This window comes from Strix aluco, chromosome 9 (assembly GCF_031877795.1).
Source record: "Strix aluco isolate bStrAlu1 chromosome 9, bStrAlu1.hap1, whole genome shotgun sequence".
NCBI lineage: Eukaryota > Metazoa > Chordata > Aves > Strigiformes > Strigidae > Strix > Strix aluco.
Genome location: NC_133939.1, coordinates 22952828 through 22966844, shown reverse-complemented (window position 1 = coordinate 22966844; position 14017 = coordinate 22952828). Strand labels below are relative to the sequence as shown.

General features: G+C 40.6%; 2 protein-coding genes across 2 annotated transcripts; one reads left to right on the top strand and one right to left on the bottom strand.

Annotated features, from left to right (window-relative positions):
• Positions 1-1126: 1126 nt before the first annotated feature.
• On the bottom strand, positions 1127-8082 carry MRPL47 (mitochondrial ribosomal protein L47). The gene is made up of 7 exons (XM_074834212.1): positions 7960-8082; positions 6420-6565; positions 5784-5844; positions 5164-5260; positions 3397-3527; positions 1883-1978; positions 1127-1442 (listed from the first exon to the last, which is right to left on the bottom strand). The coding sequence occupies exons 1-7, from the start codon at positions 8058-8060 to the stop codon at positions 1325-1327; spliced, it is 750 nt and encodes a 249-aa protein (XP_074690313.1). The 5' UTR covers positions 8061-8082; the 3' UTR covers positions 1127-1324.
• A 103-nt stretch (positions 8083-8185) lies between these two features.
• On the top strand, positions 8186-13398 carry NDUFB5 (NADH:ubiquinone oxidoreductase subunit B5). Its single transcript, XM_074834213.1, has 6 exons — positions 8186-8338; positions 9083-9171; positions 10093-10159; positions 10933-10994; positions 12192-12298; positions 13165-13398. The coding sequence occupies exons 1-6, from the start codon at positions 8224-8226 to the stop codon at positions 13283-13285; spliced, it is 561 nt and encodes a 186-aa protein (XP_074690314.1). The 5' UTR covers positions 8186-8223; the 3' UTR covers positions 13286-13398.
• The last annotated feature ends 619 nt before the right edge of the window (positions 13399-14017 follow it).

The window sequence follows — 14017 nt, the reverse complement described above, 5'->3', positions numbered from 1 at the left end:
TAAGGCAACAGCTACAGTAGCAGATACATCACCCACTCAGGTTGTCATACTGGAAGAAAAAAGGCTAGTTTGCATTCAAGTAGAATGTGGAATGTCACCTGAACTTGTCTCTTAGCACGCCACAATGAGTAACGCTGCATAAAGTTACTGTGGCATCAGTGACTGGACAGCTTGGAGCTAGAAGTGAAGATGTAAAGTAGGCTTTTTTGGGGTTTTCTTTATGAATTGATGATTCTGCCTTTTAAGCTTTCCTTCTGAGGCACGTGCTTAGGTTTTGACTTTTACAGTCAGAATTACTGCCATTGTACTATATCTGTGGATGTTCTAGCACCATACAGAGAACAAAACACTTTCTGGGGCTTTCTCACCCCTGTAAAGAGTTTCTGTTTAAGAAGGGGGTATTTTGTGTGATGCAGAGGAGTAACTAAAGGTCAGGATGATGGAGATGGTAGATATGTCTGTCTCCTACAGTTTTGATTCCCCTGGAGTTTCCAGTGTCTTAATCAGATTATACTGTATAGCACCCTTGCTTCCTCAAAAACTAGTGTTTGACTTTATTCTAAATTTCTACACAACCTCATGTAAAGGTTAAAAGCTTTCATGAAGTAGGTGTTTACCATCTGAGAACAGCAGCAGTACCCTTCTGCTTCAGTTTCATAAAAGACTATTACCAGTCTTCCTTCAAACATTTTGCACACTGCAAAAAACATTGAAACATTTGCGCAATTTGTCATAGGCATCTAGAAATCTAGGTATAAAAACTACACTGTTAAAAGTTCACAGGCTAAATATTTCATACTTTCTAACAAGCCAGACTTAAGGCAGGAAAAAAGTTCCTTGTAGCAGACTGAAGAGCATATTTTTCCATTCTTTATGCAGAAAGCACATGTAATTTAAGTGACACACCTGTAACTGGGATGATCAGGGAACAAAGACTAGTATGTGAGTTTCAGAGGCTCTCAGGTTTCTGACTGGTTTTAATGCATATTTGTTAAACTAAACCAGGTAAATATTATCCTTACACTATGCTTTCAGCGGGCAGTCAGTCGGTGCTTTTCACTGTTAACACCATAGCTGGTTAATATGTAATTTTTCAAATGTTTTTAAAAAATACTGTTAGGATTAATTTGAGTTACACATCAAAGCTACTTTTTAATTCCAGAACACAAGTTTAATTTAGGTCAAATGTGGGATTAAAAAAAGGGAAAAAAAAAAAATGGAGACTCTCAGGAATGCTCAGTTGAGTTGTTTGCTGGTTTCAGAACTTGTTTCGTGTTCCAGACAAAGATAATCAACCAACTGTTTGCAGTGCTCTCCCAGCATGTTACCGGCTCTGAGATTTTACAGCAAGGTGAGGGAACTTCCTTTCCAAGAGCTTCTGCTTCTTCCTCTCTAGATTTTGCCTTCTCGCCCTTTTACGTAAAAATTTTTCACGTCTGAGCCTGAAATAAAGAAGTCAGTGTGGTCAATTTCCAGATAGCTTGTAACAACCTTAGTGAGCTCACCCACCCAATCAAGTAGAGGCTCCCAGTGATTAAACTTCAGTATTAATTTGCTTTTGATAAAGAAGCCTGCAAAGCCAATTATTTTTTTCTTCTGCTTTTGAATTCTACAGAAATTCAACCTCTGGCAAGATCTTAGGTAGTCTGCATGTAAAGTTACTTTTACAGTGCAACTTCATAGGTAACCAAGTCTCCTAATAACTTCAGATCGAAACAGCAAAAACAAACAGAACAAGCCGTAATTTTAAAAAACCTTATTTTCAGTCTGCTAGCTGTAAAAACAACAAAATTACTACTATTTTTTTCTGTGCAAAGGGGAATAAGGAGGACTGAGGAACAGATCAGAAAATAACTTACTATGTCAAAACAAATGTTTTTACCTGATGAAGCGATCCACATGAGGTAAGTAATAGAATTTCCTCTTTTTGTATTTTTTGTTCAAGTACCATGGTATTGGCCATTCCTTATATGTGTACCTGTTAAAGACAGATAAAAATGATTACAGAAAGTACACTTTTTATCTTCATTCCTGGATTCTACCAGTTACACCTGGTTACAGTACAGTGATAAAGTGGTCTGACCAGAGATCACAGAGGTTGTACGTGGGTATATACCTTCTGTTGCTGGTTTGGTTTGTAACTACATCTCATGTAGTTCAGCGTCTTTCTGTGGAGTGGTCTTACTTTAAAAACAGATGTTTGAAGAGAGGGCCCAGTACAGACAGTGATTCTTTGCATTTATATTTCAAAGTTACTCCTTCATAAGAAAACTTTGAAAAGCTGATGTGAACAAACCATGAAGAGAGTTTTGTTTCTACTACCATTTTCTTTGAAATGCCAGTGTTGGAGTGTCACGTCAAGTGCAAGTCTGCCTGAACATAAGTCTTTCCCTCTAAACATAGGCTCTATTATTTCTGTTTGGGGTTTCTCTTGCATATGGGCTGCACAGATGGCTTGTGCAGCCTCACCTACAGACTCCAGTGCATCCAGATTGTGTCAGACCTACTACTATGTGCATTGCAGAGTTCCTTTTCATGTTGTCTGCCCCTTCCCTCTGCTTTAACTGGGGACTGCACTTCCAACTATATGGGCAAAACCCTTCTCTGCAGACAGCGTTTCCAAGCAGAAAGATCTACAGAGGCCTTATCCCTAGAGATGTAAATCTAGTGGTTAGTGCATTTAGTACTCTATTTATATTTCATGGGTAAGCAACAAATGGATAACAACTGAAAATTCACCATTATTACAATGTGTGACCTTCTGTTATCTACACTATTACTGCAGAGCTGATTAGTGTAATTAGTGCTTCCAATGCCAATATGATGAGGGTAAAATACTGGTTAATGAAACAGCAGGTCCCACCAGATCCTTCAGCATCATCACCTGAAGTTACAGATTATTGAAAGTATCTGGACAATAAATAATTCTAAAGGTAGAAGCTCCTAAGTTAAATATCTGCCAAGACTCTTAGGAAATTCCAACAGATGTTTATGTGGTCTCATGCAATACTTTGGGTGGCTGTCCCCCAATATGGGGATTTTGCATTATAACTATGTAAGTCCAGAAGGTTCAACTTGAACAGTATTCCCCAGTTCATTCCTGAGTTACAGAATAGCTATAGTAACACATCCTCTGAGTACAGGAATCATATTAGTTACACGGAACTAATTTTGTTATAATTAACAGTAGAGTTTACCATTGAATTATTTAGTAACAATTATAACCACATTAAAAAAACCCCACCCAAACTCAAGAGGCACCTGAATGCTGACCAGAAAACATGTTTCCTTCTATACAGAATATGCATCCTTTTTTGATTAGATAAGGATTTTCTGGTAAAGAGACATACCACAAGAAAAATTCACACGTATGAAAAAAAGTTCTCTTTTCCATACCAGTAGGTGCGTCCTAAGAAGTCATGTCTCCACTCGCCAGGTACTGGTTTTTCATGGCCGGTTTGTAAAAGTCTCAAAGCAATTTCCCTTTCTCTGACAACTAAGTCTATATTTTTCATAGACTTTTCTACCTGGAAATAGGAAATAGTTTCAGGATGGGCCAACAAAACATAACACTGACAATTTAAAAGATCTCAAATTAAGATCTAAGGCAAAACTTAAAGGAAAAGCAAAAGTAAAACACACTAGGAAATCATGAGTAATCTCACAGGTATGGACTGAGTGAAACAGCTGAATTGGCCCTGTGTACTAGAACAGTAAAGAATGGGTGCTCTAAAAACCAAACTTAGAAGCAGAACAGATATGAAATAACTGACGGTCTGATATTTCATTAAAGACTAGCTGGCTAATACATAAAGTCAGATCTAATGCTGAAGCATAGAAAGCAAATAGAAGATATGCTCTATGTATTTCTGTCCAACGGTTTGTACTGGCTGTTTGTTATCCTAGTTTTCACTTTGGAGTCTGGTCACAGCTCAGTAATGCCTGTTGGCTGATTAGAAAGCTGCCTTGACTCAACTACAACACTTGAGATGAAGGTTTTTAATTAGGTCTGTCTCATAATATTACTCATAACATACGCATTACATATGGCAACATGTTAAACACTCTGTGAAGCTGCTAGAGCTAATTTTAATATGCAATTGTTGTATTTTGTCTCAGTGCAATCACAGTATTTAACTGGTCCTTGACTTTTACTTTTCTTGGGCTTCAGCCAAAACCAAACAGGCAATTAGTAAGATTTGACTTTTGAAGTGTTGGGGCCACTTACTTAAGTTCCCTCCCAAAACAAGTTCTACTGTGATTGTAATTGCTGGATATAGATGCGTAAGTTGGACTAAGAAGGAAATACTGTTCAGAATGGGAATCACAAAATACAGTTGAGAGACCGTATTAGGATAAATTAGAACAAGATATACTAGGAGATCCAGAGGACAGTCTTATATTGGATCTTCCCTAATTTATAACTACAGTGATGAAATGACAAGAGTAGGAGACCAAATAAATCCATGTCTGACACAAAAGAGATCATAATGCAGATGCAGATATATGTGATGGCAAATAATAGTTAATTATTAACCATACAAAGAAACTCAGCTTAACAATGTAAAGGTCAAGACTTTTCCCAAATTAATTTGGATAAATAGAGGGATATCTGAGAATCTCTCTCATGTTAAACAGCTAGATTATTTAACTGGCCAGTGAAAGTGTAGATTTTAATCTGAGAGACATAAGCATAGAGATGGCAGTTGATTTATAAGTAAATGAAGTTTTCAATGGTAAAGATACTGAGGAAAGAATTTAATAAATTAGTGGCAGAATTGCAATAATGCAAAAGGAGGGAATGACAAAAGTGAGAACAACAAAGAGCCAAAGGGCAGCACAAGTTTGGAGAAGACAATGTCAGGGAAGTAGCTAAAACAAGTTTGTGGAGAGTAAAGATAGAGATAATGTTGCAGTTTTACCAGGAAGTTTCTAGAAATTCTCTAGTGCAGTTTCAGGGCATGAAGATGGCAAAATATTTCTTAACACTGTATAACAGGTGGAAAGGCCTTTTTCCCACTATGTTGCTTGAGGACAGTGTTTGTGCTTATACTAAAATCAGGGAAGTAATTTTAAAAATGGTCTTTAACAAGTATACAAACACTTCACCTTTCACTCAGCAGTTTTACTTAGTTGTATTTTTAGTTAGTATGAAAAAGTTACCTTTTCTAATCGTTCTGGACTTGGCATAGGCCTGACTTGTCGTTTCGATTCTTGCTCTAAAGTTAAAAGCATGTTTTTTTCCTTCAGTAGGACATACCTAGATCAGAAAGCATAGTACTTCAAAAATAATTTCTGAATGCATTAGAAATTATTCACTCACTACCCTGCTGTACAGAGCACAGTTGTTCAACCTATAATCCCATATCCTATACCTGCTAGCTTCATATAAAGAAGCAAAAATATACTGACCAACTGGAGAAAGCCCAGTAGAGGTGGGGAAAGTACTAGTTTATCCCTGGCACAGGTTGTCTAGAGCAGTGATACAATCTCCAGCCCCATCAGAGGTCACTTACAACCAAGTCCATCAAGGCTCAAACTCAGCCTCTCCACACCAAACCTGAACCCTCTGTACTGGGCACAACTATCACACAAGCACCTGCACTACAGCTTTCATATTCTGGGAAGTATCAGAACTTGGGCTGTTCCAAGCCCAAAGCAGGCTTAAGCATGCAGAGCTGTATGGCAGACTAAATTTACTGGCTAATAAGTTCACCAGCCACATTTAAATAAAACACGCAGAGCTGCTTTGAAAGAAGAGAAGCCACTTCACTAAAACTTACCAAAGTTTGTGCAGGTCTTCACTACTCTTGCCCCTTAACTGCTTTATATTCCATGCATCCCCTGTAAAAAACAAAAACAAACAAACAAAAACTTTAATAGAACAAAGTTCTCTTACTCTGAAAAAAAAAAAGTGCTTCTATTAGCAGGCTCAGCTCACTCAACAGAACAAGGATCACTTTTTTAAAAAAATACTACCTCTTGGAAAGCTATCCTTGTGGATATTCAGCTTTGCTTTGAATATACAAATATATTAAAAAGGCAACAGCATGTACTGTTTATTTGTGTTTGTAAAAGGCTGGGAACAGGAAAAGCTGTAAGATGAATCTTACATTGAAATGTTTTTCTTCCATGGTACTGTATATTTCATCAAAGAACATCTCTTCTGTGATACACTCAAGAGCAAAGCAGAGAATTTACATCAAAATATTTTGCTGCATAATAGCTACTCGCTTTCTTAAACACAGAAAAAATAAAATTAACAGGCAAAAAATGTGCAAGTATATGTATGTACATACATATATTTAAAAAGTTTTACATAGCTATGAATACTTACTATCATGCAAAAGAATAGGTCAGATTTCAGTTGAGCACAAGTGGCTCAAAGATCACTACCAGAAATGCTAAATATAACTCACCAGACTTTACTGTTTTTTCTCCCCAGTTTCCTGGATCATCAAAAAACTCCTCCAGACCTTTCCGGGACAAAGTAGTGTGCAGAAGCTTTAACTGATGAAGGGGCTCAACTTTTGCTAGGTTCTTGTGGAATAGGTTCAGCGTCAATCTGCATAAAAATTAAAGGGAGAAATATATATGATAGGAAAAATAATATTCAGCTAAATGAGGATGTTTCTTTAATTCATAAAGGGCCAGGTCCCACAGACAGATGAATACCACAGTCTAGGGGAAAGGGGCACAGGTTCAGTTCCTTCATAAAAATGTAATCTCAGTGTTGTTTTCTACCTCTTGTCTCATCTAATTATAATTTATTTATACTCAGAGATAAACAACAATTTGAAAATAAAAAGAAAGAAGAAGTTTGAGCTACACTGTACAAAAATACATCCTCCTATGCTGACTTTAACTAAATGTCAATAGCAGTAAACACACAGTATAAGCACAAAAAGACCCAGGCTGGAATCATAGACTGGTTTGGGTTGGAAGGGACCTTCAAGATCACCCAGTCCCAATCCCCCTGCCATGGGCAGGGACACTTTCCACTAGACCAGGTTGCCCAAAGCCCCCTCCAACCTGGGCTTGAACCCTTCCAGGGAGGGGGCAGCCACAGCTTCTCTGGGCAACCTGTGCCAGGGCCTCACCACCCTCACAGGGAAGAATTTCTTCCTTATGTCTAATCTAAATCTCTCAGTTTAAAACCATTATCCCTCATCCTATCCCTACACCCCCTGATCAAGAGTCCCTCCCCAGCTTTCCTGTAGTCCCCTTTAAGTACTGGAAGGCCGCTCTAAGGTCTCCCTGGAGCCTTCTCTTCTCCAGGCTGAACAACCCCAACTCTTTCAGCCTGTCCTCACAGGGGAGGTGCTCCAGCCCCCTGATCATCTTTGTGGCCTCCTCTGGACCCACTCCAGCAGGTCCTTGTCCTTCTGATGTTGAGAGCTCCAGAGCTGGACACAGCACTGCAGGGGGGGTCTCAGGAGAGCGGAGCAGAGGGGGAGAATCCCCTCCCTCAACCTGCTGGCCATACTTCTCTTGATGCAGCCCAGGACACGGCTGGCCTTCTGGACTGTGAGTGCACATTGCTGGCTCGTAGTTTTCCATCCACTAACACCCCCAACTCCTTCTCCACAGGGGTGCTCTCAATTCACTCATCATCCAGCCTGTGTTTGTGCTTGGGATTGACCCGACCCATGTGCAGGACCTTGCACTTGGTCGTGTTGTTTCATCAGGTTTGTACAGAAAGCATAACGACTGCAAAACTGGGCAACGCTTCATACTACGCTTACACAACGCCCTACAATATAAGCCCCTCTGCACCCCTCAGCCGAGGTTTCAGAAGCCAGGACACCCGCACAGCCTGCCTCCTCCCGCCAGCGCCGAACGCGAAGGCCGCGAAAGGCGGCTCTCCTTCCTCCCGGGAACCGCGCTACGGCCCGCAACACGCCGCATTCCCGCCCCAACCGACTCCTGAGCCTCAGTCTCCCCCGCCCCCGTGCCTACCCAGGGAGGCCAGCAGCCACCGAGCCCGGCCGCGCTCCTGACAGCCGCAACACTCCCGTGAAGCGCCGACACAGAGCGGCCATCGCCACGGCGGCCGCCATGACCCCCACCGCCCGTCCCACAATGCCTAGCGCCGCGGACGGCGTCCGCGAGGTCGCCGGAAGGAGAGTGAAGACTTTGCCCTTTTTCAAGATGGTGGCTAATTAGCTTCACCCTGCCGCGGAGAGTGGCGCCACCGGCCCCGCCCCCGTGCCAGTTCCAGCTATGGCGGCCATGAGCCTGCTGCTCCGGGCAGCGGCTGTCTGGGGAGCTCGGCGGGCGGCGAGCGGTACTCGCCTCCCCTGGCTCGCCGGGGTCGCCCGCCTCCCCGGCACCGTCGGTAGGGCCTGGGCGGCGGGAATGAGGAGGGGGGCCTGCCGGGGGCGAGGTGACCTTGGGGAACGGAGGAGAGGTGCCCTCCTGAGGGAGAAGGGCGCGGGAGGCCGCGGGGCCGCCGCCTCAGGGAGGTTCGCCCGCCGCGGGCGGTGCCGGGCGGAGGTCGCGTCTCGGCGGCACCGCGGGCCGGGGGCCTCCGACTCGGCTCCCCGGGTGAGGGCGGGCGCTGGAATCGGGCCCTTCCCCGCTGCCATGGCGCTGGGGCAGGAACACGGAGCCGGGCGGTGGTGGTTTTCCTTGGCTGGGCAGGGGTAGGAAATGCGTTCAACATGCAGAAAAACCCCTCGGAGGGTGGAACGTGTATCTCCGTTCGTCTGAGAAATCACAGTTCTTGAGTAGAATATGGGTCAAAATTGGCAGGAGGCCAAACTTCCCGACACACTGACTGTGAATTTACTTGGCCCTATATAATGACATTCAGTGATTATTATTTTTTTTTGTTGTTGTTGGGACTTACAGGTAGAAATAGATCTATGTCTAAAGTTAGAAGAAAAGTAGGTTCATTCTAGCAAAATAGGAAATTAGTTCAGGTAGGCTTTTAGGAACATTGATATCTTCTGGAAAACCAGCTTGTAACTACTCAGCTACTACTGTACACTTTCTTTTTTTTTTCACAAGTATTGTTGACCTTATCCTGGCACAATTACCAAAGGGAGAAAAAAACATAATACTTTGGTTCAATTTTCAGCTCCTGTACGACATAGCAGCAGCGATGGGAAGAGAATGTTTATTATCAAGGCAACAAGTTTTTATGATACTCGATTTCTGAACTTGTTGGTGAGTTAAAAGCAAATTTATTACATTCAGCATAACACATCCCTTGCAAAGGGTGTAAGTGTGTCTAAAATACAATTTTCTATATTGTTTATATGACATCTGAAATATTGGTGGCACTATTCACATAAATGAGAATTTTCTGTCCTTGTCCTAAATAATTTTTTGTGTCTATGTTGTAAAATCAGGGCCAGATGAAGTAAAAAGATTGGCTAAATGGCAAAGATGGTGGTAGGTACTTAAATTAATGCTGTAGTAGCATTCTTAAATTATTTGTATTATTATATGCATAACCTACAAATGCTTTCTGGATCCTTCTTTTTAAAAATGTATTAGGTTACTCTTCTGCAGGGTTTGCCTTCAGTTTCCTAAACCACTAATACCAGAGATGAGACTTAGGAAGCCTGACCTGAGTTCGACCCCTAAAAAGCTAGGTTTTGGATAAAGCTTATTATGACAGGTAACAGCCAACTTGATACAACTCCCTTCGTGTGATCAGGCTACCTTTATCTGTCTTCCCCAGTTCCCCAAGCCAGCAGTGGTTGTATTGGTGTTGGATTATATTGCATTGGTGTTAGCGCCTTGTTACAGTTAAATGCGGAAGCCGGTCACCGCAAGATGCTGAGACAGCATTCAGGGAGAGCACTACTGTCTGCTTCTACACAGACTGACCTCCCTGGGAGACTGAAAGCTGAACTAAATAGGCTCATGGACTGACACCACATTGCTGTTTCTATATTCTAGTTTGTTAATTAACTCATTTTAAGCAGCAATATGTCTTTACATACAACATCCCTATCTAGCCTGTGAATGCAAATCTAAGAATTATTGGCTGTTACATCACTTTCAGACTGACCTCATCTAAATTTTGTCAGTCTTCTGAGTTTCCCATACTGTTTCTTTTTCTTTTTATCCCCTATACAGAGATTCTATATATTTCTGACGGCAATACCAGCGGCTCTATTCATAACATATGTCAATATCTTCATTGGTGAGTGCTCTGTCATGACTAAGCTCAGTACACAGTCAAAATTATTAAATGGAAACTAAGCATGCTGGACAGAAAAGAGATCTTTTAAGGCTTGCTCTTTGGAGGACCATGGAATTAGGCCTAACAGTTACGGTAATATTATACAAGTACATAGAAGATGTTTCTAGTATTTTTATTTATCTGTAGTTGTTGCTTTTTTTTAAAGCTTTCCACATTTTTAAAAATGGAAAAATTCCATCTTTTGACAGTCTTTCAAACATCAGTGAGGCTTAGTGAACAGTTCTTCTGTATTCACATGAGGAGCCCATATTACCTTGTTTTACATACTTCTTTAAGAAGGCTACATACACTGTAACTCATTTTGATCTAGCAAAAAAGCCAAACCTCTGCTTGACAATACATATTTTAAATCTACTACTGTAATAATATGGAATTAATTTAAAAGAGAAATTAGGAAAAATCCGTGCTTTCAGCTCATATACTTTAAAGGGCATTTCTGTGGACCTCATCTTAGTTATTTCTTCTGCATAGCTGCTAATTTCGCCCTTTTGTTGTGTGTCTTAAAGTCTGTGAGCTAGATACATGCAGTGTGAAGTGTCTGGGAAAATTGCAAGTCTGATTCTTCTGAATAGAGCTCAGCTTGAGGGATTAAGTACTCTTCATGTGAAATAATGGTCTTTTCCTAATGTGAAAGGCAGAATATAAGGTACTTTAAAAAAAAGCAACAAACCCCAAACTTGAATTAAATGTTCCTCCCCTCCTTTCTTTGTCAGGTGAAGCTGAACTTGCAGAGATTCCCGAAGGTTATACTCCGGACTACTGGGAATACTACAAAGTGAGTGTAGCATGTAAAAGGGTGGCATGTTATGGGCAGCTTTCCTCTGGATGATAGTTTTGAGAGCAAAATGTGTGGAGTATGATAATGAGGATGGCCATATCCCAGCCATTGGGTGTCAGTGTAGTAGAACTTGAATTGTGCAATTATGATTTTGGTAAACTTGCTTTTTTTCAGCTTTATGGGACATGTGTGTTGCTGCAGGAAATCTTTTTATTGTCACAAGTAGATGCAAACGATCTGTAAATGTATGCAAGTCAACTGCTGAAGCTATATGCCAAAAATTCTTTTATAATATTCCTAAATAGTAAGAACAGTCTTATGTTGCCCAGAAGCTGTGGCTGCCCCCTCCCTGGAAGGGTTCAAGGCCAGGTTGGGCGGGGCTTGGAGCAACCTGGTCTGGTGGAAGGTGTCCCTGCCCATGGCAGGGGGGTTGGGACTGGATGATCTTGGGTCCCTTCCAACCCAAACCATTCTCTGATTCTCTTTATTCTTAGCATGCTGTTTTTGTCTTTGTTTCTTGCTTTGGAACAACAATATTTTAAGATACTGGTGTTTAAAGTGACATTACTTTGGTTTGTATTGTTCTCTAGCGTTGTTTCAAAGTCCCAACATCACACATGCTTTTGTATCTAGAACTGAAGATTTTTGTAGTCAGAAACTGAAGCTTATGCTTTTTTCATTTCATTCTATTTTCATAAAATTACTGCCTGGCTTCTTGCTGCAAGCACTTTTGTGTTTTTGATAGGAAATAGTTGAATTCAGCAATACTATTGACTGTTTCAACTCACTTAGACTTTTGTTCCTAGTGAAATGACCTCTATGTGGAAGCAAAACTTTAAAATGTTACTGATTATGGTAAGAGGTTTGGAGTCCATTTCTGTGATTACAGTGGCAGTTTAAGGAACTTTACTTCAACAGAAAATAAATCACGTCTTCTGTCAACTTTTAATTTTGCTACAGAATAGTCATTTGCGGTTATCTTGCCGTTAAAAATGGCAAAAGAAATAGAGCTTTTTAGGGTTCTGATCTTAGAAATAGTTGAGCGTGTTTTTAACTTTACTATTATGGTTTGAATAGCAACACCCATACTGTTGATGACCTATTTTCAGGACTGGGAACATGCAAAATGATTTAGTTATGATGACAGTTCTGCTTGGAAATTGCATGAATAACCTCTGCTTTTACATTTGCCAGCACCCTATAAGTCGCTGGATAGCTCGTTACTTACTTGACCCCCCTGAAAAGGAGTATGAGAAAGAGATGGCTTTGCTTGATGTTGAAGCGAAGAAAACTCAACTGAGGTATGTTATATAGTTGAGGGTTCTAAAATACTGATGCATACTGTAGTTGACTCTCTTATTTTGCTTAACATACTGAGTTGGGTGCTGACATAACGTGGTTATTCATGTATCACTTGACCCCGAGTGCTTGCTGCACTGGCTGGTGGCAAAGTGGAAGTTAGGGTACCTGCAGTCCCTGCCTTCTCAGTACTAAGATTGCCAGGACTGGAATGATCCAAGGGCAGTCTTGTAAAACAACAGTTTCTCTTCAAAACAGTTCACGTTTATAAAGGCATAACTCTGTCTTCCTGAGTCAGGAAATGGACAGCTCTTTTTGCCTCTGCTAATGCTCACAGCTTAATTGAGTAGCTAAATGACCGTTCACAGGACTGATCAAGTTCCTTGTTGCCGTTGAAAATGTTGTGGGCAGCAACGACATTGTTGTATTGACTTTATTCTGTACTCAGAGTAAACTGTGGCAGCAGAAGAAAATCTGAGTTCCACAAACTGCTGCTATTGGGACGAAGAGAGCATAGCTCCTTCTACCATCACATTTACTTCTGATTTTCTTGCTCCTATTCATTTTTAGTTGAAAGCTGTATTAAAGCTGCCTAGCTTCTTACTAGGCAAGAACCTGTGACAGAACTGCAAGTATTTTTATTACACTTGTGAGATGACTTGCTCAAAAAAATTGAAATAGAAGGATGTAATAGCTTGTTTTAGTCGAATCCTTTATATTTGGGTATTACCTGTGTTTCAGTAGCATTTATAAACCACAGATGCTAAACTCGTTGTCAGTAATGCCCTGATGTTAAACATCAATGTATGTATGATCAAAACCAATAAACTTCATGTTGAATGTGTCTGTTGCTCTTTTTTTTTTTAAGGCTGATGCAGTTGGAGGCACGCAGACTGATGAGACAGAGGGGAGATGGACCCTGGTATCATTATGAAACACCTGATAAAAATCTTGTTGACAATTCTATGAAATCCACACCTGACAATTAAACAATTTAAAGACAGTATGCATGGTCTTAAATGCATACAGACAAATTGTAACTGAGCTATGTAATATACATCCTGCTGTTCACTGATGGAAATTAATAAAAATAAACAATGTTTGTGTTGATTCCAATAATTTGAAAGAAACTGTGTGGCAGTTCAGCTCATAGAGCTGTTAAAGTTGTTAATCAGGGAAAATGCCTTATGTCAGTTGCCAACAATTACTCCTTTTCTCCAGAACATCAATGCAGAATGGGCTTTGTGACCTGATATGTGAAACAAGTTGGTGATATTGGTCTTCATTGTGTGATTTCTAGTATTGAAAGTTTTAAATTAAAGGTACAGGAAACTGTAAGGCTTTTTTCTTTCACAATGCCTTGTGTCAAATACTTTGTGGAAGATGAACTAAGTGAGAAAAATACCTTCAGATCTTTGGAATATAAGGATGATATCTGCCACTTTGGACAAATTCTTTCTCATTACTTGTAGTCAAACTCATCTTTCACTATTTTTCCCAACTTGCATATTGTTCAACATCTATCATTTTCTCTGCATTATCTCTAAAGTTTCTCTCTTTAGATACCTGTTAATAGTCTTCATCCGTGATAGTGTCAGCCATGCTGCTCTTCCTTTATTAGTTTTGTCAACAGTTTAAAACTTTTTTCTTCTTGTGTATGCATATTTATGCTTGTCTGCTCTTTCATTTTCTCCAGTCTCACCTCCTATATAGTCTGTGTC